Consider the following 27863-nt stretch of genomic DNA (forward strand, 5'->3'; position numbering starts at 1 on the left):
ATGTGAGTGATTACTGTGAATTCCGTTCTCCTGTCTCCTTTGAGCGCTGATCTCAGCAGAAGCCATGGGATAGCTGAGTCTGCCCATGGTGTTCACGCCCTTGGTTTCCACCTGTGCCAGTGCCCGTGCGAGCGAATCACACTGAGGGTGTTGAAGAATAATTTTGCCTTTTATACCTGTAAAGAAGTTCATTCCATTTAGAAAGGAACCAGGCCCAGCTATTCTTCCTGTTCTGTGTCTTCTGTGAACATGTGAGAGGTGGAAAGAAGTGGCAAAGGAGATTCAGAAATCTCCTTTGATTCCTTTATGTGCAAAACTTCTGGCTTTGGCACTTGGACAGAGCTTCATCTCTTCTCCATTTCTCATTTGGCCTTTTAGACTTCAGGTGTCAGATGGTTGGACTTGAGACTCTTAGAGGTCCTTTCCAGCCTTAACAATTCTATGATTCTGTGTTTTATTGTAACAGGTCCCATGTTCACTCCAGCCAGTGACCTCTAGATGGATTATTCAGATTCCAGAGCTCCATCACACAGACAGGCCAGGGGAGGGCGGCCAAGGCAGCAGGCAGGACCCAGATCCCAGTGTTAACTGGTCCGTAATTTGTTGTGGTAGTGGTCTGCTCTGTCTCTCAGAGGTTCAGGAGAACTTGGAGCAAGTCAGTGAGAAGTGTGTTTGTGTCTCTTTCCTTTTACAGAAAAAACATTCAAAGTACCTTTTTGCTTTTTCCACTGTTGCCACCACAGTGTCCTTCAACATTTTTGTAGTAGCAGGTTGCTGTGCCCCACCTTGTCATCACTGGTGTTCTTCCCTTGGATTTCTACAACATGTTTTCACAGTTGGTCATTACTCTAATGGGAAAGCTTAGCTGCCTCAGCCGCTTGTGGCTCTGTGCTCCAGCTGGACAGCAGTTCTGGCTCAGGCCAGGTCGGTAACGCAGAGCCCTTCAGACAAGCTCTTCGGCTTCTCTATAGGCAGGAGAATGCAAGTCTGTCCTGGAAAAGGGCAAAGGCTCTTTCTTGAGATTTCCGTTTGCACAGATCATGGTGGGAGAGCTTTCCCCTTTGCATGGATCAGAGTGGCAGGCCTCCGATGCGGGGATTTTACGTCAGTGGTGGTGCTGGTCCAGAGCACACATTTAGGATATCTAGGTGAAGTATTAAATTGTACATTGGTGGCTTGTACAAGTCCTTCCTCAGCAGCTGTCGAGCTCCATCCCTCATCCCCTAGAGCTGGGGAGGGTGGTGTGTCTGTGTGCTGTGTGAGCAAGGCACTGCTCCCTGCTTGGAATAATCCCCTTCTAAGGGAACTGGGCTCTGTCCCCATGTCCCACTGTTGTGTCTGGACAGCGTAGCAGGCTTTGCTGACTTCCAGAGGCTTAGGGCAGATAAAGTGGTGATCAGAGGGTAATTGCTGTTGACAGGGGGCAGTGGGCTGCTCGCTGATGAGAAGGGCTGTGGCTCAGCCTGCAGAAGATCACCAGCCAGGCTGTGTCCTCTTGCACTGTTCCTGTGGCAGTAAAAGGTCCCACATGTTTAGGAACACATTCCTTACATAGCTTTTAAAAATAAGCAGCTGCGTGTAAACACAGCTCTCCCTTTATCCCAAAGAAATGAGCAACCCAAGGAGTAGTTAGTGCCCTCACTGTGGAAACTGCTCCCATTTGCCCCAGTCTGTGCCGCTGAAAATTCATTTACTGTCTTCTTCCGAGAAGCTGTGGCTGCTCTATCTCTGGAAGTCTCCAACATCAGGTTGGATGGGGCTTGGAGCAACCTGGTCTCGTGGAAGATATTCCTGCCCATGGCCAGGAGGTGGAAGGAGATGGGCTTTAAGCTGCCTTCCAACCCAAACCATTCCATGGGTCTGTGAAATAGGAAGCTTGGCTCCTGCTATGCTTTCAGCCAGCTGGCAGAAGCTGGGTCAGATGCCAAGTAAGGAGTGAGAGAATTTTAAGGCCTTGCTATAATGACTTAGTTAATGAGCACTGGGGGGATTGTATCTCTGCCAAAGCAACTTCCTTGAGCATTGGAAGCTCACAGTAGCGTTCTGGTGCTGAAAATGCCTGTTTAAAGAGTTTAGACCCTGGAATTCCTGTGAAGCCTGTTGGTATCTCAGGGAGGCTGCCTAAAAATGCAGACAGCTCAGGCCATCCAGCATCTCTTCTTCTAGTAAGTTCTGATTTAGCAGATAAATTATGAATGCAACCTGTGCTTTTCAAAATGTAGTGGGTACCCCCCTTTCTGGATTGCTCTGTCTTTTTGCAGTGCATTATTCCAGTTAGGAATCCAAGGCCGCTTTAAGTGTACTTTACTTCCTTTGTGAAGTAAAAATGATTTTTGGGTTGATGTAATGATGCATGAAGGCATGAGTGCTTTTAAGGTTGTTAATGCAGAGCTCTCTCATGTTCCTGTGAGAGTGTCTGGCTTGGAAAGTCATTGATTCGATGCTCTTAAGAGCTGGAAACTTTGGGAGTAAAGCCTGGCCACTCTGAGCTGTAAAAAACGAGCCCTCCCATACCCAAACTGGGTTTGGTTCCGGCAGCCCAGGTACCCAGGTGTGCACCTCAGCAGTGGGCCAGGCTGCACATTGTTGCTGGCTTACTTTTTCTCATCTGCAAACCAAATTTCAGAGCCTCTACAGATGTTTTTTGCTGTACTTTTGGACATTGATACAGATGATGATTTTGCGAAATGGGACTTTTTTTCCTCTTTATTTTTCACCTTCTATTGCAGTTGTGTTTAAAGGGCTCCATTGATACTGAATTGAAGAAGTTGGTGTGGTGTAAAGTGACAAAGGGATGGCTTTGCTTGGTTTATTGTGTCTAACGTGTGACCCACAGGCTTCTACATGTCCTCTGTTTGTCTGTAAGCACCAGCAGAAGGTGTCGCCCAGGTCTCCTAAAATGCCAGACCCAAATGCTCAAGTCTTCCTCATATGTCCAAATAAGTTATGGCCTTTACCCAACAGAATGTTCTCCTGGGATTAAAGTAGAAAAATTCAATTTTTTACTATTAAAGTCTCTGAGCTGCATGTGTAAGTTGCTAAACTGAAGGAAGAGTGACAGCTTGTAATAATGTCTTGGTAAAAGACCTGTTTTTAATATATTTTCATACTTCAAAATTCAGGGTCAAAGCCAGACTCCAGCCCTACCCGTAATTAAGTTTTTTGAATAATGACATGTAGTAAATATATATTTTTAACCTGTTCTAAAAAAAAATTCCACATACAAAACCAACCACCAAATCACCCGTACCTTCAAAATAAAATTATGATGGAATTCTTGCTATATATAGAGAGCCAAATAATTAAAGAAATGGGGAAAGGGAGGATTTCTTGCTACTAGGCAAGCAGTAATTCTGGGAGACATGGTTTGTAGTTCTAGGATAACTACCTATTGGCTAAGTTGGCTGTTAGGGCTAAAGCCCAGCTAAAAATAAGGTGCAGAGCAGATGAGCCAGGGCAAGGCCGGGCAAGTCCTGAGGCCGTGTTAAGCCAGCGCGGAGCTGTGATCTGGTATTAGTGGTGGCGAGACGAGGTGCTGGCATGTCTGTGGGCTGTGCAGAGAGCAGCCTCTGTGGCTTCTCCTCTGCTTGTCCAATGTCCTCCCTCAGCTTTTGATTATTAGGGGGCAGAGTATGTTTATTCCAAACAAGCTTGGGTTGATCCTGAGCCTTATTCCTCTTCGTTTGATTGTGTGTTAGAGCCTCGCAGCAACATTTCTGCCAGCACCATCCTTACTAGATTTCCACAGATCTAAAAGCACTTTCACCATGAATCAGGTGAGTGCAGAGCTGTTGCAGAGTGCCCAGGAAGTGTGTCAGGTGTGTTCTCCAGCACTGAGAACTCTGGAATAGGCTGGCAGCGTTCCTCTTTGCTGTTTGTTTCTGCTCATGGGATGGAAAAAGAACAGTTAATGGTTGACCTAAATTCAGGCCTATTTAATTATAGTTTCCTTGAGTTCTGGCTTTGTTCTCTGTGTGTTTGCTGCCAGGTAAGGATAACCTGCAGTCCTAGAAAGCCTCATGCCAGGGAGGGAAGTGATGACAAGAAAATTACAGGGTAAAATTCCAGCCTTTTCTATTGGAAAAGTTTATCCTGAGTTGGCTCTAAACAAAATTCAAATACATAGAGGATTATGCATTTCTACGTGGCTCCCTGAGCGTGCTGCTGGCATCAAGCCCTGGTGTAAATGAGGGCTAAGAGCTGTTTTCGCTGACGGTGCGCAGAAGGGAAGAGCCTTCCTGTGATGTCAGAGCAAGGAATATAGTGCAGGAAATCTTCCGTCCTTCCCAGAATCACCCTGCAGCTGGAACTGCTCAGGTACCAGAGAAAGACATATTTCATGGAAGCAGTTGGCACTTCAGAATGTTTCCTTTGCTCTTCTAAGTGTAAGAACAAAGTAAGATAGGGTCTGTGTTTATGGCCCATGGAGTTCATGCATTTCGTGACTAATCCTGCAGCCTTGGGATTCAGATCTTCCTTTAATCCCTGTTTGTTTGTAATTCTGCCAGTCACTGTCACTCCAAAGGTCCCACTGGAAAAGAACATAAACAGAGGTAATTCTCCGAGCTTAATCATCTCAGGAGGTCTGCATATGAGGTCACAAGAACTTTTTCTCTCTTTTTTCTTCATTCCTTAGTGAAACTGTTGTAAAAATGGAGCTGTGTCTGAACCTGGTTGCTGGCATTTTTATTTCCACTAGGAAATGTTTTAGTGTCTTTGTCCTCTGCTCACACCTCCTCTGACACCAAGACACCTTTATGAAAGGTGATACCACCACCAAACCTCATCTGCAGTGTCCCAACACTCACAGGGGCAGCAGCACTTCCATCGTCATGTGGTGAAAGACATCTAGCTGATGGGGACTGGGAAATGATGGGGGAGCAGTTGGACTCGATGGTCAGAAGGGTCTTTTCTAACCTTAGTGACTTTGTGGCTTGTGGGTTGTTCTGAGTTTTTCTGGCTTGGTTTTTGTTAATGCTCAAGTGATTTTTCCATCTGCCCTGAGGGAGGTGTTAAATCCAATGTTCTCGTCTGTGTAACTTCACTGTTTCTGCAGCAGCAGAGCTGGCTTGCTTTGTGTTATCAAAAGTTGATAGATAATATTTATTTATTGTGAAATATCCCAGAGAGACGCTCTGCAGGGGCTTCTGGAAGCACTTCACGGATACAGCCTTGAACATGCAGTGTGAAACATCAAGTAAAACTGTGTATTTTTATGGCCAACTGGCTCAGTTGGGGTCACTGCAGAGACAAACTCTTCCCCCTCCGCCCCCAAAAACAAACAAGCAGACATTTTGGCAGCAGTTGAGCAACCAACAAACTCTCCTACAGAGACACTGACAATATTAAGGATCCAAATCATGGAGTCAAGACTGCAAGTCCCGGTGTCAGAGCTCCACATGGGAAGGGTGTTTGGGGCAGGGACCTCAGGACAGGACACATTCTTTTCATGCCACAAAACTGTTGTGGTAGTGGTAGAAAGTCATTTGATGCTTCTGGAGTAAAAGACAATTTCAGGCAATGCTTCAAGAAAAGATAAAGCAGAATGTGCAACTTGCCAGGACTTTTTTTTTTTTAATGACCTAATAAATCAAAGCACACGAGTTTCAGCACATCCCAGAACCTAATGAGAACATCCTGTCATCATATCTTAGCCCTGACAACCTGGGTGGTTTCTGTTGCTGATCCCTCACAATTAGGCAGTACCAGCAGCGCCACCAAAATGTTGCATATACACAATTTGTGTGGAAACCAGTGAGAATTCTGTTGGAACTGTTTGGAATGTGCATTTGAACAAAATGATTCTTTTTTTCTTTGCTGGTTTTTCAAAAGGCACACTTCAAAATAAGGCTCAGGAGGCGGTGACACGATGGACTGGCCTAGTTTCCTTACTTTGAGAATAGGAGAATGGAATTTTTTAGTAGCTGCAGAATACGTCTGTCCCTGGGGACATTTTGTACATTAACACACTCTCTGGAAAGGGACTTAGATTGATCTCAGTTGGTTCCATACTGGTTTCTCATGAGTTTAATTTTGAGTTAGTGAAGGTGTGGATCTTCCCTAGATAACTTTTCCTAGCTGTATATTCAGAAGAAAGGCTAAATTAGGCAATTGAACATATATGAAGAGCATGGATGGCTAGGTAGATAGGTGGGTGGATGGATGGATGGCTGGCTGGCTGGCTGGCTGGCTGGATGGATGGATGAAAGGTGTACATACATATCTGAGGAATGCTTCTATCACTAGCACAGAATTCAGCCCATGTATTTTACAACGTGAAATAAGATACTAAGAATCTCCCATGTGAGTGATGCTGAGGGTTCTCTTTAGGTACACAGAGGGTTGGTTGATAACAGTATTGATGAAATTAGATTTGGGCAGATCACAGCTTTATTTAATAGCAGGGAAAGAGCTGTAGTTCCATTATTTTGCAGTTACGCTCTAGGACAAACACATGCTGTTACCCAGAATAACCATTTGTCTTGGCACAAGAGCATGGGCTCATCTGTTCCTACAGGTAAGATCGGGATGTAAGTGATGCAGGTGACTGGCAAATTAAAAAAGGAAGAGATAACAAACCAGCTAATTCCAGAATGAGATTAGGACGGATTAGTCTGTCTAGCTCAAATCCCCAAACAGCCAGAGTGGTTCTGTGTGTTTCTTCACCATTGCCTCGTGTTGTCTTTCTCCCAAGTAACAAGTGTTCAGACTTGAGAGGAAATGGCCTCAAGATGTGCCAGGGAAGGTTTAGGTTGGACCTTAGGGAAAATTTCTTATGGAAAGGATTGTCCAGCCCTGACACAGGCTGCCCAGGGCAGTGATGGATTTCCCATCCCTAGAGGAATTTAAAAGCTGTGTGGATGCGGCACTTGGGGACGTGGTTTAGTGGTGGTCTTGGCAGTGCTGGGGGAAGAGTTGGACTCGATGGACTTAGATCCCGTGCGCTGTGTTAAGTGCTTGGCCATGGATGCAGGCTGCATCCTCTGAAACACCTCTCGGCAGTATGTGTAACCTGCAGCTGAGCCTGATTGTTTGACTCTGAACTCACTGAAGCACTGCATTATGGAAAACAGGCAAGAGAATAGATAAACCACTCATGTGATCCAGTATTTTTTGGACAGGGCACAGCAATTAGGGAGAAGACCCAGCGCCTGACTTCCCAGCAAGGTATGGGAAGTTGGCACTGTGGGCACCGCAATGTGACAGCGTTCCAGCTGGGTTTCCCTTGGATGCTGCACTTGGCAGCTTTGCCGGCTGGAGCGGTTTTTGGAATTGAAGTGGGTGTATGATTTTCTCACTGGTGTGCTATCCCAGGGTTGGCATACTTGAGAGTGCCTGAAGACACAGGAAGGGCCAGTTTGTGGACTTGCAGCCTTGGCATTCATGAATTCTGGCACGGAGGAGAAGGGCTGGAAGTTTGCTGTCATAGGGGAAAGTGCCCTGATACAGCATGAGTGGAAAGCAGGACTGTTCTCTCCTCTCCATCCACTGCATGCTGGTTGCTCTAGCTGGCTTTGTAGAGCAGGGAGATCCCTGTGTGTTTTTGGGAAGAGTGGGGGAACAGGGATGCTCCTGACTGTCACAGGGACACAGGAACCATGGTATGCAGCTCATTGTGTGCACCATGAGATGTTCCTCACTGATGTTCATTGCTCAGAGACTGTTGGAGTACTGGTGTAGATTTGGGACGAGCCAAGTATCCTACAGCTGTGAGGTTTTACCTGTTAAAAATCCCTGGGCATGTTTTGTTTCACTGCCGTAAGTGGAAGTAACAGCTTTGGATTTTGCATGTGGAGTAAGAACTGTGATACAGACCCATGTGGTTGAATGAATTCTTTTATTGGTTTTCTGGTGATTTTTCCCAGCCCTACACCACGAGAGTAATTTCTTCAGGGTTCCTGATGTATTTTATCCAGAGTGGTGACTCTGCAAGTGAGGATGCTTTGTGGGAGGATGTTTCTGAAATGGAAGTGGAATTCCATTGGTCATGTAATGGAATCACAGAATGGGTTGGGTTGGAAAAGACCTTAAAGGGTTGGGTTGGAAGAGACCTTAAAGACCACCCAGTTCCAATCCTCTGCTATGGGCAGGGACAACTTCCACTAGACCAGGTTGCTCCAAGCTCCGTCCAATCTGGCCTTGAACACTTCTACGGATGGGACAGGAATTAGCACTCCACTGACAGCAGACTGTCCTTGCAGAGTCCCTCCTCCCTGGCCTCGGAGCACTGAGTTCCCTGCATGGCCACATTGAGCAGCAGCTGAACGAGACCCTGCGCCGCCGCCGCCACGCGGGAGACGATGACCACAACATCGAGGTGCTGCTGGGGGTGGACGACTCTGTCGTCCGATTCCATGGCAAAGAGCACGTCCAAAACTACCTCCTCACCCTCATGAACATCGTGAGTATCCTACAAAGCACCGCACGGCTTGTTTGGGAGCTGAATGGCTGGTGGGAGCTTTTGTAGGAGCACCGGGTTTGGGAAAAATAGCGATGGGATCATTTTGACTGCTGCTGGAGAAGGTTTTCTGGTTTTAAGATGTTCCTTTAATTCATCTTTTTTGCAGTAGTTTCCTAGGGAACATTTGAGGGTAATTCCAATAATTTGGAAATAGTTGAAACACAGTAAGGAAAAAACGTAAACTTGATCCATTTCTGGTAATTCCAAGCTTCTTCCACAACACAGTGGAGAAAAACTGATTAAAGCATAAATATGTAGAGGAAAAAGTGTTCTAAACTCTCAATGGCTCTCTGACAGAGCAAACCTTCTGATAATACTGGTAGATCTGTCTAAGAAACAGGAAAGAAAAACAATCTCTTTAAGGATGAAGGTGAGGGACTAATTATTACCATAATGATTCCTGTTAATAATTATTTTATGGGTGTAGGAATGACTCTTGTATGTTTTACACCCTTTTTATTCCTGGAATAATTTTTAAATGATTCCTTAAGCTTACAGTTCATCTAAATTTGAGAATATAGAATCTGAAAGGAAAAAAACTATTCCTATATGAATTTAACCCAACCAATGTGATGTTTTCCAGCATCACTCAGAAAATAAATTCCTTTTTCCCACATACCCCGTGGAACATCAGCATTATATCTCCATTACACATTATTGCAGAATATTGTCTTTTTGGTTTTAAAAACCTTTCAGTGAGCAGCAGGGTTGATCCATGCCCCAAACCACTTCCATGTTTTTTACATGCCTGCGGCTCCATCTGCTGGGAGCAGCTGTGGGGCCAAAGCCAGGGTGAGCTGACACTCTGCTGTCCAGAGCCATTCAGAGAATGGGATAAAATGTGGGATATGGGGAAATCTTGAAGACTTGAAGCTTTAGGTCAGCTCCAGGGTCCTTTTTGTCTCCAAGCAAGTCACTCCTGTGTCTAGAAAACTCCCCCGTTTTCTATTGGCAGAAAGGAAGTTGTGAACATTTATCCTGGCCCAGCCCTTCATGGGAGCGATGCTATTGCACTAATGGGGAGAAGATAAGAGAGGAGTGACTGACCTTTGGGATGATGCTTCACAGGACAGGCAGCCTGAGCTCTGTGCTCATTCTCTGTCCCACTGCCCTGCTGACACTGCTCTCATGTCCAGGTTTAAACCATGGGCTGAAATCCTCGTGCCAGGGCCCACAGTCTGGACAACTCCCAGTGACCTTTTTCCCTGAGGGGAAGTTCTGTTTAGCCTGACTGAAAAATAAAACAACCCTCTAACTCCTGCTCAAACCTACCAGTCTCTGAACAGGGGTGTTTATTTCTCACCAATTGCCCATAATATAATATTTATTTTGTTTTTAGGGGAATGAGGAGCTTCATTGAGGACCTGCAGATGTTTCACACTCTGGTGCCAGGACATTTCTCACCTTCCCAGACACAGGGAAGGGCCTCAAGAAGGACAGCTTTGGGCCCATCTGCATAATTCTGTTTTTCTAACTTCCCTTCCACAAAGCCTCTTTTTAGTACAGAAGTGACCACAGACTTCTAACTGATCTTGAAAAAATAGGGCAGCAGTATAAGTTGCTCCTAAAAAAAATACTCTTCAAAACAAGAAGCACTGGAAGTATTCCAGGCCAGCTTGGACAAGGCTTAGAGCAACCTGGTCTAGTGGAAGGTGTTCCTGCCCTTGGCAGAGGGGTGGAATGAGATGAGCTTTAAGTTGCCTGCCAGCCCAAACCAGTCTGGGATTCTGTGATTTGCGGGGTTTGTACTTGAAGTCTTTTCCCCAATCCCCTTTTCTTTGAGCCCTGATCCATTAAAAGTGAGAGGAGGTTTGACAGGTGCTTCCCAAAGTTCCATGTGAAGGGGGTATGTGATGACAGGAAGTGAATCTACATTTTTCACTGAGTGGAAATGATCCAAGACTTGAATCCTCTTCTGAGGACTGTAGTGGTACAGGCACTTGAAATAACATCTCCGTGGCCTTGGAAGTTCCCTTGGTACCATCAGTGGGTTTTTTTCTTTTTAAATTTTTCGTCTTCTTTCCTCAGGTGAATGAAATTTACCATGATGAGTCCCTGGGCGTTCACATCAATGTTGTGTTGGTCCGAATGATCATGTTGGGGTACGCAAAGGTGAGTGAGCCACTTCTCCACCTTCATCTCCTGGGCAGAAAAATCCCAATTTACCTGAATTTGCTGCCTTTAGGAGCCACTAAAGTGTTGCCCTCTCAGTCCATCAGCTTGATTGAAAGGGGGAACCCCTCGCGCAGCCTGGAGAACGTGTGCCGCTGGGCCTATCAGCAGCAGAAGTCAGACCCCAGCCACGCCGAGCACCACGACCATGCCATCTTCTTAACCAGGCAAGATTTTGGGCCCGCTGGTATGCAAGGTAATGCAGCTGACCTGGAGCAGAGCTCTGGGCTCGGTGTTTCTTGGCTGGCGTCTGCCAGAAAAGAGCAAAAATTGGGAATTGCATTGTGAGCTCCTCGTCTTGTTCATTCCTTTATCAAAAGGAAGGAGACCTTGCCATGAGTCCTTGCCATTTATATCCAACTGTAGATTGAATTCCTCTCTTGAGAGTTGTAAATAAATACTTCTTAACTCTCTTCAAACTCCTGTATGTTCAGGGATCGCTGGGAACCTCAGTGCACGTGGCATTCCACTTCCCTTTATTTTATTGCATCTTTCACCACAGATTTCCATTTATAGACATCCCAGCCACTTTGACACCTGCATCCATCCTTTGGACTCAGGGAACTAATGATGATGGGCAGGAATTCCCAGAGTTTGGGGTGTGTCAGAGCAGGCACTGGTCAGGATGAGGAGCCAGGCAGGCTGCCCTGGCCTTAGAGCAATGTTAGCTTTTCCTGAGGAAGTTCACTGGGGGGTCTCATTTAAAATCCGTGTGCTGAGCACAAGACTCAGCCCTGATGTCTCTCCGTAGGATATGCTCCTGTGACAGGCATGTGCCACCCAGTCCGGAGCTGCACCCTCAACCATGAGGACGGGTTTTCGTCAGCCTTTGTTGTTGCTCATGAGACTGGGCACGTGTAAGTGCAACTTTTATTACTGGATGATGCCAAAATGCTGTGCTGCACTTTGTGCTTGCTCCAAGGGGGTTGGATTTAATGGCTCTATGGAAGATGTCCTGGTTTTATTTCCATTCCCCTGGGAGTGCAGTAGTGGTTGAAACAATGGAGAGACAAGTGGCGGAAGAAGGGAAGGGGAGGGAGGGTGAACTTGTTTTCTCTGGGGTGAGGGAAAGCAAGGAAGGGACCTGGAAGGTCCAGGCAGTGGAGACAGGAGCTGGTTTGAGTGTCCTTCACTGCCTTCTCCGCAACTGCCTGTGCTGGTGGGTCAGATTTGGAACCTCTTCCACAGCTGTTGCCTTACAGTTGTTTTTGCAGTAGCTCTGAGGGGGTGTTCTTTGTTCCAGGCTGGGCATGGAGCACGATGGGCAAGGGAACAGATGTGGGGACGAGACGGCGATGGGCAGTGTCATGGCCCCCTTGGTGCAGGCCGCCTTCCACCGCTACCACTGGTCCCGCTGCAGCGGCCAGGAGCTCAGGAGATACATCCAGTAAGGCCTCCCCAGTGCAGCTGGTCTCTGATCCCTCTGTTTTCAGACCCTCTTTCCCTTCACATCTCTGTTAGAAGAGCTCTGAGCCATGAGTGCTGTATCCTCACATGGGGCTGTTCCATAGTCCATCCCCTGGGGATGGAAAGTCTGTGGAAAGACCCCTCTAACTCCAGCAGGATTTGGCATAGACCTCAGAATCCCAGAATGGTTTGGCTTGGAAGGGACCTTAAAGCTCATCTTGTTCCAAGCCCCCTGCTATGGACAGGGACATCTTCCACTAGACCAGGTTGCTCCAAGCAAGCCCCACCCAACCTGGCCTTGAACACTCCAGGGATGGGGCAGGAATTAGGAGTATCCATCTTCTCATGGCATTTTTTTCTGTGTCTCTTTCTGTAGCTCTTATGACTGTCTTCTCGATGACCCTTTCGAGCATGACTGGCCCAAGCTTCCTGAGCTGCCAGGCATCAACTATTCCATGGATGAGCAGTGCCGCTTCGACTTTGGCGTGGGCTATAGGATGTGCACCGCAGTACGTCCCGGGCACCCAGGCAGAGACACACAGCAAGGGGGTGTGGCCTGATGGGAGAGCTGCAGTGTCATAATCATTGGAGAGAAGTTAATAGAGTATTTAAAGAGATCTGTAAAGAGCTGGGGGATACTTACAGGGGAAACCCAGTCCTCTCAGTCCTGTAGAATAACGGTAAAATGAGTGGCAGCATGGTCCAAGTGGCACAGACTGGTGGAAGCAATCCCAAGAAAGAAAAGGAAAAAAAATCTCGTTTTTGTCCCACTTCTGAGTGTCGTCTTTCCTCTTCTTACTAGCCCAGGGCTGGGGGATGCAGGAAATAAACACTGCCCTGAAGATGCTGGGCTCATTCGGATGTGTGAGATGGAATCTACGGAGAGTGGGTTGGATCCTTATCCAAAAAGTATAAATAAAATAAAAGATACAAATAAAGTATAAATAAAATGCAAAAAGTATTTGCTTACCCAAACAGTATAAATAATTTCATGTTCTGCATTTCATCTCATGACTGTTGTGTTTTTCAGTTCCGAACCTTTGATCCATGCAAGCAGCTGTGGTGCAGCCATCCTGATAACCCCTACTTCTGCAAGACCAAGAAAGGACCTCCCCTCGATGGCACGGAGTGCGCCCCGGGAAAAGTGAGTCTGGGCTTTGCAGTCTGTTTGTCTTGGGAATAGAACCAACAGTTACATCCATTTGGGTTGAAGGGCACAGAGGGAAGCGGGGAATTGCCTGCCATTCCCGGGGTGAAGTGAGAACATGGGGAAAGTGGGGTATTCTGGGGGCCATACAAGGTTTGCCGTAGCATATTTTGGGCATAGCGATTCCAGCTGAGGTGCAGCCTGTTCTGTGACCTCTTTGTTATGTTTTTTGGGTTCTGTCTCATCTGCAAAGCTTCCATCAAGTGCCTTTACTAATCCAGGGAAGCAGATGATGCTGTTACTGTGGGATGGCTGCTCAGAACTCATTATTCAGACACCCTGTGGCAAATGTTTGTGTAGGCTGAGGATTAGCGCCTGATCTTTCCCTTTAATATCCCCATTTATTGGGTGTCCTGCTGCCAATCCATTTTCAATTATAAAATTATATTCAAATACCTGGGTTTTCTTAGCAAATTCCCTTTATTTTGAGGTACAGGAGAGCCATTTGTAACATCTCAGTGTCCCCCAGGCAGCAGCAAAATGTTCCTGTACTGTACTTAGACATTTGATTTGGGGATTGTGTCTGTTCTCACCTGTTTTCCTGCTCCAATTCCCTCAGTGGTGCTACAAGGGTCACTGCATGTGGAAGAACACCAACCAGCTGAGGCAGGATGGACACTGGGGACCCTGGACCAAGTTTGGCTCCTGCTCACGGACCTGTGGAACTGGGGTTCGCTTCCGCACACGCCAGTGCAACAACCCAATGTAGGTGTGGGACTGGCACCCACCTGGGGGTCCTCAGAGGGGTAACTTGAAATGGCATTTAGGTTTTGGGTGGACATTCTGGTCAAGCCCCTTGAAATGGGATCATTTTTGGAGAATCCAAGAATTCCTTAGAATTACAGAATCCCAGACTGGTTTGGGTTGGAAGGGACCTTAAAGTTCATCCAGTTCCACCTGCTGCCATGGGTAGGGACACCTTTCACTAGCCCAGGTTGCTCCAAGCCCCGTCCAACCTGGCCTTGGACACTTGCAGGGATGGGGCAGCCACAGCTTCTCTGGGCATCCTGTGCCAGGGCCTCAGCACCCTCACAGGGAACAATTTCTCCCTGATGAGAACCTCTGCAATGTTTTCTGCTCACAGGCCCATCAATGGAGGTGACGATTGCGCCGGGGTCAATTTTGAGTTCCAGCTGTGCAGCACTGAGGAGTGTCCAAAGCACTTTGAGGACTTCAGGGCGCAGCAGTGCCAGCAGCGCAATTCCCACTTCGAGTTCCGGGGCAGCCGACACCACTGGCTGCCCTACGAGCACCCCGACCGTGCGTCCTGCTCTGGGCCTTTAGTGACACTTGAAAGGGTTTGAAGCCATTCCCCTTGGCCTGCATATCTCAGGGACAGGCCCAGAACTCCCAGAAAAGCAAATAAGTTGGTTCCCTCCCCATCCGTCTGTTTTGTCTGAAAATCAATAGTTTTGCCATAAATCCCGGATTTTAATACCCAAATTCCCTGCTCTGACTCAAATTTTTCCATTTTAGCCCCAAACTATCAATTTCCCCCCATTTATCCCATTTATCCCTTTATCAATGATCAAAATTGACAATTTTGACCCTAAATTAGCACTTTATATCTAAAAATTAGCAGACTTCCCCAGAATCCCTGATTTTAACCTGCCTTTTCCCTACTCTGACCCAAATTTGCCCTTTTTGCTACCGAAGTCCCAATTTTCCCCTGAACATGCCCCTTTATCCCTAAAATTGACACTTTTGCTCCAATGTTGCAGAATTATGTCTCAAAATCACAAGTCTTGCTCTCATTTCTCCATTTTCATCCAAAATCCCCCATTTCCCCCCAAGCCACCCAGTTTATCCCTAAAATTCACCATTATGACTTCAAATTGCTTGTTTATCCCAAAGATGGATACTTTTTGCCCAAAAATGCCACATTATATCTCAAAAACACCAGTTTTGCCCTAAATCCCTGTGTTTCTGCCCAAACTTCCCCTTTTTCCCCTAAACTGCCCATTTCCCCCAGAAATTCCCCACAATCCACATGTTCCTTCCCAAACCACCCCATTCCACTGCTCTGCCCCCATCCTTGGCCTCAAACCTGCCTGTCCTTTCTCGCTCCTTGCTCCATTGGTGAGATAGTTGTCAGGAACACACCCAGATCACTGTCCTCCATGCAGTCCTTTCTTTTCCCTGTCTCCACAGCTCCCAAGAGATGTCACCTGTACTGCCAGTCCAGAGAAACGGGGGATGTGGCTCACATGAAGCAGCCAGTGCACGATGGGACTCGCTGCTCCTACAAGGATCCCTACAGCATCTGTGTCCGTGGGGAATGCGTGGTGAGTGGCAGCTTGTCCAGGGACACTCCGGGGACAACTCATGGGAGCAGCTCACGGGCAGAGAGAGACTTTGCAGATGTCTCTAAATTCCATATTTGCAGCATTGTATTCCTCTAATTCCTTGAGATTTAAATTCAATTAGAGAACAGCACAGATCCATTTCATGGAAATGTTCCGCTTCTCTTCCACTGAGTGTTTCTTATCATGGAATCCCAGACTGTTTTGGGCTGAAAGGGACCTTAAAGATCATCAGTTCCAACCCCCTGCCGTGACCTTCCACTGTCCCAGGTTGCTCCAAGCCCTTTCCAACCTGGCCTTGGACACTTGCAGGGACGGGGCAGCCACAGCTTCCCTGGGCAACCTGTGCCAGGGCCTCAGCACCCTAATAGGAAAGAATTCCCTCCTAATATCCAATCTTGCCCTTTTTTCTGCAGAAAGTGGGCTGTGACAAGGAAATTGGCTCCAGCAAGGCTGAGGACCAATGCGGGGTTTGCGGCGGGGACGACTCCCACTGCCGGACAGTGAAGGGGACCTACACCCGCACTCCCAAAAAGCTTGGTAGGAATAACATCTGCCTACAGCTGGCTGGAGCTCCTGTTGGCTCAGGGATTTTTGTCACACTCACAGACACGGGATAATGCCATAACCATTCAAGCCTTGGGAACAGTGGGTGTAGCATCATCCCTTGAGGCCCATCTCTGAGCCTGTTCAGGATAGGCTGCTGTCCATCGGCCCCTGATTGTGGATGGATATGGAAGTGATGGAGGTGTTCAGGGAATGCTGATAGTTTTTCCCTAGCCTGGGTCATGTGGTCATTAAAAAGGCTGATTGACCTCTTTCTGCAGGGAAACATGTAAGCAAGAGGTGCCAAAAAGAATTCAAGTTTCTAGAAAACATCATGCCTGAATTGTCCAGCTTCCATGGACTGGTCGTCTTGCCCAGATGTGTCCAAATCCACTGTAAATGCATTTGTCTATGGTGCAGTTTATATTTTTTGCTTGTAAAGAGCATCTGGGTGACATCCAATCAGTGGAATGACCAGACTCAGCTCTCAGGACACTAATTCCAGGTGTTCTGTTTAAGGGAAGACCAGGGGAGCCTTTCCCTTACCCAGAGGAGCTCACAGTGTTTCCCTTTCTGGGACAAAGGAGGCTAAAAACATTCTGGGTAAGTGCTACTCCTTGTAGGGAGAGAGGCATCCATGGGAATGGCAGTTCCCATGTTCCTGTAGACACGACAGGTAATGCCAAACCAGGCAAAAACTTGATGTTCCCTGTGCTCTAAAGGCAATGGAGGAAAAGATTGGAAATGCTGTTGGGCACAGGCATTGCTCAGCCAGGACTATGATTTTCCCTATTTCCAGCTCTTCTGTTCCTTCACTTGGATTTTCTCAGGAGCTGTGTATGTCAGGGGCAGGACAGACTGCCAGTACATCCAGTAGTCCCAGAATCCAGTGCTTCTGCATAATTAAATCTGCAGTTGCTAAAAAGAAAATAACAGGAATATGAAAATCCCATGCACTCAGAGAACTTAATGGGGCTCTTGATTAAATCTTGATCTGTAAGTACCTGTGACCAATCCTTAGAAGGGATTCTGGTCTTCCTAATGGCAGTGCTTCCTTAATTTTACACTAATTACCTGTGGTTTGCACTGGTAAATAACTGAAATTGAAACTAAGAATACTTTTCTTTGGGAACAACTTTTTACTTTCACTTTAGACATGACCATCTGACAGGGCAGTCAGTAAATTCCAATCCAACGACCTGGCTGAGGACTGATTTGGAAAAATAATGAAGAAGACTTGGGCTCGTGTCCTCGTGGGCTGAATAACACAGGAAGCATCTTTTTGCCTAAATTTTTGGTAGATCCTGCTTGGAGCAGCACGGCTGTAAATATTAAACTGATCCCAGCTGAGAAATGACAAATCGATCTGTAACTAGTGTCTCTTCTCTCCCTGGAAGAGAAAAGCCCAGGGAGGGCCAGTCCCACATGTTACAAACCGATTGGCTCCATGTCTCCCAGCCCTGCTCATCAGTTGCTGCTGGATGGCCTCTCCTGCAAGCAGAGCTGGGCCGTGCCCTGCGCTCCTGACCATGGCTGTTCCTTTCTCTTTTCCTCCCTGCTGCCTCCACTGACCCTGCACGTGCCAAAGGGTACCTTAAGATGTTTGATATCCCTCCCGGGGCTCGACATGTGTTTATCCAAGAAGACGAGGCCTCTCCTCACTTTCTTGGTAAGTGTTTCTCTGCTCAAGTTTGGTATGAGGCTTGAGAAGAAGCACAGGGTGCTCATACCCGAGAGCCTGAGGGATGAGAGAATCCACTGAAGGGGTTGGGTAAATGGGGGCTTTCCAAATTGCATGGTCAGGGCTTAATCCTGCAGTCCTACAGCTCAGCAAACAAACATCTGCTCATTTGAATTCTCAAAAATATTAAACTGACCCCAATTTGCATGTTTACTAACCAAAGATTGTGATGACTCACATGAAATTGGGCATTGCCAGGGTGAATCAAATTTACTATCTTTCAATTATTCCTATGGTACATTGCAAAAGGCTGTATGGAAATAAAAATGAGAGTCCATCTTTTAATGGGTGTTGGAACTGGATGATCTTTAAGGTCCCTTCCAACCCAAACCATTCTGTGATTCCAATCTTTAATGAATTGGCTTCTAATTGAAGCATCATCATCATCATCTTAATCCCCCCTGTACCTGGCTGTTGAGGTGTGCTGTGGAAGCCCAAACCCAGGCAGTTCCACAGGGCTCTGATTCCTCAGCTCTTCACTTACAGATTTTAGCATCTGGGACACACCTCTGTGCACAGAGGAAAGTAAAATGTGGTGAAAATCTGTTACTTTGATAATCTGATGGAAATACCCCTCCCCGTGCCACCCCAATTGCTGCCAGTGTGGGGGAGGCATGACAGGCTCTGCTCTCACTCCTCCCAGCAATCAAGAACCAGGCTACAGGACACTATATCCTGAACGGGAAAGGGGAGGAGGCCAGATCCCGATCCTTCATCGATCTGGGCGTGCAGTGGGAGTACAGCATCGAGGACGATACGGAAACGCTGCACACGGATGGGCCCCTGCACGATGCCGTGGTGGTGCTGGTGGGTGACGTGTTGAGCTCTGGGAACATGGGGCTTGGCCTTGGGGGGGGCCTTAAGGACCATCCCAGAGCCAGACTGTGGTGTCTGTGCTTTGCAGAGGAATCAACAGCAGTGCTGGGTTTATGTTTGCTTATTCATAGATCATTCCTCGGGAGAACGACACCAGATCCAGCCTGACTTACAGATACATCATCCACGAGGATTCGGTGCCGACCATCCACAGCAACAACGTGCTGAGGGAGGACACGGACACCTTTGAGTGGGCCTTGAAGAGCTGGTCCCAGTGCTCCAAACCCTGTGGTGGAGGTGAGCAGGGGATGAGGCACCTGTAAGAAGAGACAAATTACCAAAAAACTGGGGGAAGGGAATGATTTAGAATTCTTGGTTTCCCTTTTGTAACAGTGGTTTGTTACTTTAGGGCTCAAGCTTTTAAAATACCTGAAGTGCATGATTGTTCCCAGGTGTCACACCTCCAGTCTAGGAAGAAAAAGGCCTCTTCAGGTGTTTAAATTCAGAGCCCAAGCCACTTTGGATGCCCAAACTCGGACACCGATGCTCCTGAGTATTCCCTGTATTCATGGTCTGTCCATGGCTCTTAAGCAAAGAATGGGGAATGCAAATAGCAAAATACTTGTCCTGTAAACCCATTTAATAGGCCAGAAAACCCTATTTAAACAAACATTCTAACAAGGACCTGATTCTCCTGATTTCTCTGACATGTTTCCCAGGGTTCCAGTACACCAAGTATGGGTGCCGTAGGAAGAGTGACAACAAGATGGTTCATCGAAGCTTCTGCGAAGGCAGCAAAAAGCCAAAGCCCATCCGTAGGATGTGCAACCTGCAGGAGTGCACAGAGCCCCTGTGAGTGTGGCTGGGCACAGAGAGCAGGGATTGCTCCTTGGGACAGGGTAGCCCCAGCCAGATTGAGTGGGATGAATTTAATGGGATGCTGACAGCTTTCCAGTCTGCAGTTCCTGAATATGGAGGGGGGTTTTCTACCTGTGTAAGCATGGACACTGATCTGATTGGGCGGTTGTAGTGTATATATATATATATATATTAAAAATATATATATATTAAAAAAAAAAAAACATATATATATATAAAACATATATATATATATATAATCATGGAATGGATTGAGTTGGAAGGGGCCTTAAAGCTCATCTCATTCCAACCCTCTGCCATGGGAAGGGAGTCCTTCCACTAGATGAGCTTGTTCCAGGAATGAGGCAGCCATAGCAGGACAAAAAGGTTAACAGTTGATGGTGTCTGACTCCATTTCCCTTCCCAGCTGGGCAGCAGATGAGTGGGAACACTGCACCAAAACCTGTGGGAATTCTGGCTACCAGCTCCGCACGGTGCGCTGCATCCAGCCTCTTCCAGACGGCACCAACCGCTCCGTCCATGCCAAGTTCTGCAGCGGGGATCGCCCCGAGAGCCGGCGGTCCTGCAATCGGGCGCCGTGCCCAGCACCGTGGAAAGCCGGGCCCTGGTCCCAGGTGGGCGGCAGCGGGTGGGGGCAGCACCGGCCTGTCCCAAAAACCATGGCTGGGACATGGGAATTTCCGCCAAGTGCAATGACACAGGATGCCCTGATCTGTGCCCTCTGTGTCCAACAGTGCTCGGTGACTTGCGGGGAGGGGACAGAGAGCCGGCAGGTCCTGTGCCGCGCTGGGGACCGGTGCGAGGGGGAACGGCCGGAGTCCGTGAGGGCTTGTAAACGCACTCCCTGTGATGGTAAGAGAACGGCTGGAATGGCTGCAGTGGGGGGAATAATTCCTCCCTGGAGAGCACTGTGGTGGCAGAGGGGTCACACACAGAGCCCGGCTTTTCTCCTGTGCTCAGTCCTGCGATCTCTGGGTGTCACAGCTCCCCACGCTGGGCTCTGTCCTGTAAATGTGCTCAGGCAGGGCTTAACCACGTTGGCCCAAGCTGTGTTGGCACAGACTGGGGCCAGAGGTGAAGGTCAATCCAAAGCAAACCCTGCCTGACTTCTAAATCCCAGGGTAAGTTCTATAAGCTGCCAAGTGAGGGAATAGAAACACATAAACATGGAACCAAGAGCATTAATGAGGTTCCTGGGAATCCATTACATTGTTTTCATAGAATTTTTAACAGCTTTTGAAGCTTTTTATGGCAACAATGCATTTCTTCCTTTGGGTTATTCACCCTGTAGGATTTGGGGTTTGGGGTTTTAACTCCCTCATGGTGGCCCTGATGCTGCTCAGGAGCTGGTAGGAAAAGCAGAGTCAGAGTTCCTTGGCAGGCAGAGGTGTTTTCCCCCAGGCTGGATAGGTGGGATCTGCTTTGGCTCCTTCTGGAACCTGCTGGAAGTAGAGAAGCACAACCCAAATCTCCACACTGTGGGTGGAGTCGTGGGATCTAAACCAGCACAAACAGATACCCCAAAATGAACCACGAGAGAACGGGACCAAATAAGGGTCACTGTCACTATGGAAAGGCAAAAGGAATTGTACCTATAGCCCAGAATTCCATGCTGAATTCCTGCTGGAATAGCCTCACAGTGCCTTATGGAGTGTGGATATTCACATGCTGAGCCACCCCTTTAACACCAGGTTTGTCAGGAACCAGCAAGGATTCTGAGGAAGCTCGGCAGGATCAGGACAAGGACAGGTTTATATTCCATAGAATTTGCTATTTATAACCCTTGTCCCCCAGCCCCACTGATGTCCCTGTGGGGGATCTTACTGAGTTCTTGAAACTGAGCTTGTTTTCACCCACTCTGAGGTCAGGCTCCAGTTTGTATTTTAAAGCAGGAGAAGGTGGTGGCCAGATGCGCTTCCGGCCCATGGTGAAGCAGCCCCTGTGCCCAGGTGAGGACAGCTCTCCCTGCAGAAAGCTGATTTTGTTTCAAAGCTTCCAGAGGAGCCTCTGGAAGTTCTTTTTCCTGAGGAAAGGGATGCTCATCCCTGCCTTCAGGGCACCTCAGGTGTGACCCACTGTTCAAGCTTTCCATCACTTCTGCAGTTCCAGTTGGTCCCTGAAAAACTCCAAACTGAATCCAAACAAAACTTCATCCAACTCTGACCGTTTATTTTGAGGCATCTCCAAGGGCTATTGCTTGGGGTTTAATTTCTGTGAGGGAAGATTGCCTTGGCTTTAACGCTGCTGATGGATGATGTCCTCAGGCTGGAAGGGAAGGGATTTGGGGTGGGTAGGACATAGCCACTGTGTGCGTGCAAGCTCTGGGAGGTCAGCACTGGGAATTGCTGTCTGTGCTCCTCCAGAAACACAATGTGCCAGCGTTTCCCAAGTGCCCATCAGTGGGTTCCCATCCCCGGGATGTTTGTTTTGCAGATGAGCCCTGCATGGGAGACAAATCCATCTTCTGCCAGATGGAAGTGCTGGCCCGATACTGCTCCATCCCTGGCTACCACAAGCTGTGCTGTGAGTCTTGCAACCGGCGAAGCAGCAGCTTCCCACCACCCGGAGGGGCTGGGACTGAGGGGGATGCAGCACTGGATCTGGGCAACTTGCCGAGGGCTCCAACGGCGCCCACACCTGTGGTGCCCGCCCAGGCTCAGCTCCTGCCCAGGAGCAGCTCTCCAGGCCGGCTGCCTTTTGAAGCACAGCAAGCTGAGCAGCACATCCCGCCATCCAGCCCCGCGCCCAAAGGTGCCAGCATTCCACACTGGAGAGCTCCTCTGGCTGGGAAGACTTCACAGCTGTTGGCTTTCCTGCACCAGTCCACTGCCAACAGCAGCAGCCTCAGCTCTGGTAGTGCCCCAGCGCTGGCCGCAGCTCTGCCTCTGGTGCCAGCTGAGAATGCGGCAGCGGGGGTTCCTGCGCCAGCCAGGACCTCTGGGAAGGACGAGGAGCGCATTGGAAAGCAATGGCCTCCAAGGGCCGCCCCTGTGGAACGATGAATGAGAAGGCTTGTGCAGGACAGCCATGGAAAGGGGCTGTTTGGCACTCGTGTGTGACTCCCTGACCTCTGGACACTGCGGAGTGTGCTGCGTGCCATGGGCAGGGCACTGCAGGGCACAGGTCATCCCCTGTAAATACAAAGGACAAGAAGTGCTGGTTCACTTTCTGGTGCTCCCGGCCTCCTCCTGCCCCTCATTCCCTGGTTGGCTGGGACACACAGAGGAAACACCAAAGGAACATTCCTGGCAGTGAGTGGGAGTCGCCGAGGGCTCCGACCAGCTCTGGGCCCAAAAGTTAGCCCTAACCTCAGCTCCCCATGTGGTTTTGGGCTCTAAGCACCGCCATTGTAGGAAATGCCCCACTGCAGGCAGGACCAGACATGGACACTCAATGGAACACTTGCCACAGACCGAATGATCCCTCAGGACTCGTTCCTCCCTGGAAAGAGACGTTGCACAAGCATCATTGCAGCTGTTGGGTAAATGCAGGAAATTGGCATTATTGTAAGAATTTTGTGCTGTCTCACAACTGTTTACCTGTGTTGTTCCATTGCTAGGTGCCAGCCATTGAGTTCTGCCCTATGAGCATTCCCAGGGCTGGTCTTTAAAGCAGCATTAGCATAAAAAGTGGACTTCTATTTGCATAGGAATTTAATTGCTGGCTCTAGGAAAGGGTTGGGGCTGTTTTGGGTATCATCACCGTGATGCTTTGTGCAGACCCTGTAGGTACTGCAAGTGCTGTCCTGGTCCCTGTCCAAGCGGGTTCTGGTTCCCAGCTGCTCCCTGTCCGTGCTGAAGCAGCCTCCCACAGGCAGAACAGGCGCCGACAAGACTCCAAACTGAGGATTTTTTTCCCGACAGGAAGCGTGGATTTCAAGGCGTGAGAGAGATTTCTGTTTCAAGCGTGGATCGACTCCAAACCTCCCCGCCCACGGCGCATCCGACTGCAATAATTAATTTATGTCCATCCCACCTTGTCCCAGCCCCGCCGGCCGCGCTCCCCCGGCGCGTCGCTGTAAAGTACTTGTGTACAGGAGTGAGAACTGCAGATATTTATTAAAAGTGGGTTTCTTGTCAGTATTTTATGTACTAAATATTTATGCTGAGGGCAGGTGACTCTTCCTTTTGCCAAGATCAGATCAGGAGATGGAATTAGATGCTGTGTCATGTGGATAGAATGGAAATTGAAGCTGCTAAACTGCTGTAGCGAAATTGTTGGTCTTATTCTTTAAAAAAAGGTTTTTTATCACAGGCCTCTCTCATTTCTCAGTGGTCATCAAAGTTGCACGTGCAATTGCTGCTCTCCTGTAAAAGGTCCCCAGGATCGAGCCATTTAATGCTGTGGGGGGACTGGGGCCCCCAAGATCCCATTTTGGCGGCATCCTGGTGGCCCTGTGGGGTCCCTCGGAGGAAACAAGGCTGGCACTGGCCGTCAGCAGCGGTTTCAAGCCGCGGGGCCGCCAGACAGGACGGGCACCCCCGTGCAGGAGCACGGGACAATAAAACTTTCAACATCCCGAGGCTTTCCCTGCCTTGACTCACGTGGCAGCATCTGGTTTTGGCCCTTTTTCAGTTTCCTCTTTTGTGGCCATTTCCATCCCAGGCAGGACCTTCCCCAACTGGAAAATAAAGATGGAAAATTTTAACGGGATTTTTAAAATCGGAAGTTTTGCCATTGGAGAGTGTGAGTTGCAGAGAAATTGAGGGAGAGGAAGGAGAGCATCAGGTCCCACCTAGCAGCTGTCAGAGGAGCTGCAACTTCTTGGTGGCAGGGAAAAAGTCGCTGTTCAAAATTCCCTAAGTTCCAAAGGCACGAAGGGCAGGAAATGCCGAAGGCAGAGCTGGGACCAGCCCGTGCTGGGACCCACGGCCCGCTCAGTGCCAGCTCCTAGGCCAGGTGTGCTCGTGGGGCTGCCCAAGGACGGGCACGTGGGTGGGCAAGGCAGCCACTCTGGCTCCCAGAACATCGAGGCACGAGGAAAACACCGCTGGCCCCGGCACGGCCCTGGCGCGGCCCCGGCACGGCCCCGGCTCCCCGCAGCCGGAGCGGGACCGTGCCCGGAGCCCCGGCGGGGCCCCGGCTCCACACCGGCCGGAGCGGCAGGGCCGAACTCGGCCCCAGCGCCCGCCCCAGAGCGGCTCCTCCCGCCCGCGGGATCCGGGTCCCGATACCAATCCCGGTCCCGATCCCGCCTCGCCCACCCGGGACCCCCGGCGGACCCCGGCAGCGCCCGGCCCCGCACCCCCGGCCCCAGTCGCGGCAGCGCCCCGGGCTCGGCGCGGTCCCGGCCGGGAGCAGCCCCCGGGCCGGGCTCGCACAGCGCCGAGCGAGGGTCCCGAGCGCCGGCCCCGGGACGGACACGGCCCCGGGACGGACACGGCCCCGGGACAGCGGGGCGGGGCCACGGGGCGGGGCGGGGCCACAGAGCGCGGGGCGGGACTGGCACAGGTGTGAGGGGCGGGGCCGGCGCAGGTGTTCGCTGTTCCGGGCGGGGCCACAGAGCGCGTGCGCGGGGCGGGGCCGGCACAGGTGTGCGGGGCCCCAGGGCGGCTGCGCGGGGCGGGGCCGAGGGCATTTAAACCCCGGAAGCCGCCGCAGCCGCCATTTTCTCCCCAGCGCTCGGAGGTGGCGGCAGCGGCCGGTCCGGGCCCCCCCGGCGGGGGCCACGTGAGGCGCTTCTCTCTCCTTCTCTCTCCTTCTCTCTCCTTCTCTCTCCTTCTCTCTCCTTCTCTCTCCTTCTCTCTCCTTCTCTCTCCTTCTCTCTCCTTCTGCTTTTCTCCCCTTCCTCCCTTCCCCCTCTACCGCCCTTCCCCACCTCCCCACAAACCCCGCTCCCTCTCTCCCCTCCGCCCTCCCTGCCCTGCTACGCACCCCGACCAACCCCTTCCCCTCCTGCTTGCCCCTTCCTCACTCCACTACCGAGCCAGACCCCCGCCTCTATCCCTCCTGTCTGCTCCCTCCTCACCCCACTCACCAACTTAACTCCCGCTTGTATTTCCTCCTCTATCCCTCCTCACCCCACTACCCAACCTGACTCTCCCCTCTGTTCCCTTTCTATCCCTCCTACCTTCCTGCTCCTCCTTTGTCCCCCTCCGCTCTACCTGACCTGGCTTCCCTCTGTCTGCCCTACGCACCTCCTTCTCCCCCCTTTATCCCTGCTCTCTCCCTCCTATACCTCTTCTCTCTCCCTTATCCCTTTCTCTCTTCCCCCGCAGCCGCGGGGTTCGGGGCGCCGGATAATAAAGCCCAGAGGGCCGGAGCCCGGCGCCCCTCGCTTGAGTCCCCACACGGGGCCGGGCCCGCTGTGCGGGTCCCCCCATGCCGTTCACAAACACCGCCGGGGCTCCGGCTGTCCCCATCACACTGGGGGCTCCCGGGGGGTCGGGGGGTTTAGGATGGGCCCCCTCCTTAGGAGGGGGTCCGGGTGGGGGGTTTAGGATGGGCCCCCTCCTTAGGAGGGGGTCGGGGGGTGGGTGGGGGGTTAGGGAGGGCCCCCTCCGGAGGGGGGGGTCCTGGGGAGGGTTGGGGCGGGCCCCCTCCGGAGGAGGGGGTCCGGGGTGGGAGGGGTCGAGGGGGGTCCACCCCCTCCTGGCCCCTCCCACCCCGGACCCTCTCCTCCGGACGGGGTCCATCCCGACCCCCTCCCTGGGACCCCCTCCTCCGGACAGGGGCCCGCGGGGGGGAGGGAGGGGCGGGTGGGGTGGGCAGCATGGGGGGGCACGTCACTCTGCACCGTAAATATAAAATGCTCTCTGCAGCTGGCCTTCTCCCGTTCCCCCACCCACCCGCCCCTCCCTCCCCCCCGGGCCCCTGTCCGGAGGAGGGGGTCCCAGGGAGGGGGTCGGGATGGACCCCGTCCGGAGGAGAGGGTCCGGGGTGGGAGGGGCCAGGAGGGGGTGGACCCCCCTCGACCCCTCCCACCCCGGACCCCCTCCTCCGGAGGGGGCCCGCCCCAACCCCTCCCCAGGACCCCCCCCTCCGGAGGGGGCCCTCCCTAACCCCCCACCCACCCCCGACCCCCTCCTAAGGAGGGGGCCCATCCTAAACACCCCCCCCCCCCCCCCGACCCCCTCCTAAGGAGGGGGTCCTCCCTAAACGCCCCCCGACCCCCCAACCCCGGGAGCCCCCAGTGTGATGTGGGGACAGCCGGAGCCCCGGCGGTGTCGGGCGGTGTGTGTGAACCGCATGGGGGGACCCGCACAGCGGGCCCGGCCCCGTGCGGGGGCTCGAGGGGCGCCGGGCTCCGGCCCTCTGGGCTTTATTCGCCGGCACCCCGAACCCCGCGGCTGCGGAGGAAGAGAGAAAGGGATAAGGGAGAGAGAAGAGGTATAGGAGGGAGAGAGCAGGGATAAAGGGGGGATAAGGAGGTGCGTAGGGCAGACAGAGGGAAGCCAGGTCAGGTAGAGCGGAGGGGGACAAAGGAGGAGCAGGAAGGTAGGAGGGATAGAAAGGGAACAGAGGGGAGAGTCAGGTTGGGTAGTGGGGTGAGGAGGGATAGAGGAGGAAATACAAGCGGGAGTTAAGTTGGTAAGTGGGGTGAGGAAGGGGCAGGAAAGGCGGAGGGGAGAGAGGGAGCGGGATTTGTGGGGAGGCGGGGAAGGGCGGTATTGGGGGAAGTGGGGAAGGGGAGAAAAGCAGAAGTAGCGAGAAGTAGCGAGAAGGAGAGAGAAGGAGAGAGAAGGAGAGAGAAGGAGAGAGAAGGAGAGAGAAGGAGAGAGAAGGAGAGAGAAGGAGAGAGAAGGAGAGAGAAGCGCCTCACGTGGGCCCCGCCGGGGGAGCCCGGCCCGGCCGCTGCCGCCACCTCCGAGCGCTGGGGAGAAAATGGCGGCTGCGGCGGCTTCCGGGGTTTAAATGCCCTCGGCCCCGCCCCGCGCAGCCGCCCTGGGGCCCCGCACACCTGTGCCGGCCCCGCCCGCGCACGCGCTCTGTGGCCCCGCCCGGAACAGCGAACACCTGCGCCGGCCCTGCCCCTCACCCCCGCGCTCTGTGGCCCCGCCCCGTGTCCCCGCCCCGCTGTCCCGGGGCCGTGTCCGTCCCGGGGCCGGCGCTCGGGACCCTCGCTCGGCGCTGTGCGAGCCCGGCCCGGGGGCTGCTCCCGGCGGGGACCGCGCCGAGCCCGGGGCGCTGCGGCGGGGCCGCGACTGGGGCCGGGGGTGCGGGGCCGAGTGCTGCCGGGGTCCGCCGGGGGTCCCGGGCGGGGCCGCCTGTCCGCCGGCGGGAGGACCGAAGCGGGATCGGGGCCGGGAGTGGTACCGGGGCCCGGATCGCCGCGGGCGGGCGGTGCCGGGTGCGGCAGAGCGGGGCCGGTTCGCGGTGCGGTCGCGGAGC

General features: G+C 51.4%; 1 protein-coding gene across 2 annotated transcripts in view; it reads left to right on the forward strand.

The window, feature by feature from the left end:
* ADAMTS3 (ADAM metallopeptidase with thrombospondin type 1 motif 3) overlaps positions 1-23532 on the forward strand; it is a 54070-nt gene extending 30538 nt beyond the window's left edge. For both annotated transcript variants that reach the window (XM_039550935.1, XM_039550936.1), the window contains 18 exons: positions 8202-8401; positions 10490-10573; positions 10673-10829; positions 11385-11490; positions 11877-12020; positions 12417-12549; positions 13071-13184; positions 13807-13952; positions 14332-14507; positions 15399-15532; positions 15967-16090; positions 17685-17765; positions 18481-18644; positions 18785-18950; positions 19373-19505; positions 19939-20146; positions 20267-20384; positions 21966-23532. In XM_039550935.1, coding sequence (XP_039406869.1) covers positions 8202-8401; positions 10490-10573; positions 10673-10829; positions 11385-11490; positions 11877-12020; positions 12417-12549; positions 13071-13184; positions 13807-13952; positions 14332-14507; positions 15399-15532; positions 15967-16090; positions 17685-17765; positions 18481-18644; positions 18785-18950; positions 19373-19505; positions 19939-20146; positions 20267-20384; positions 21966-22534 — 2957 coding nt within the window. In that variant the 3' untranslated portion in view covers positions 22535-23532. The remainder of the gene's footprint in view (positions 1-8201; positions 8402-10489; positions 10574-10672; positions 10830-11384; positions 11491-11876; positions 12021-12416; positions 12550-13070; positions 13185-13806; positions 13953-14331; positions 14508-15398; positions 15533-15966; positions 16091-17684; positions 17766-18480; positions 18645-18784; positions 18951-19372; positions 19506-19938; positions 20147-20266; positions 20385-21965) is intronic.
* The last annotated feature ends 4331 nt before the right edge of the window (positions 23533-27863 follow it).

The sequence above is a fragment of the Corvus cornix genome, chromosome 4, assembly GCF_000738735.6.
Source record: "Corvus cornix cornix isolate S_Up_H32 chromosome 4, ASM73873v5, whole genome shotgun sequence".
NCBI classification, from domain to species: domain Eukaryota; kingdom Metazoa; phylum Chordata; class Aves; order Passeriformes; family Corvidae; genus Corvus; species Corvus cornix.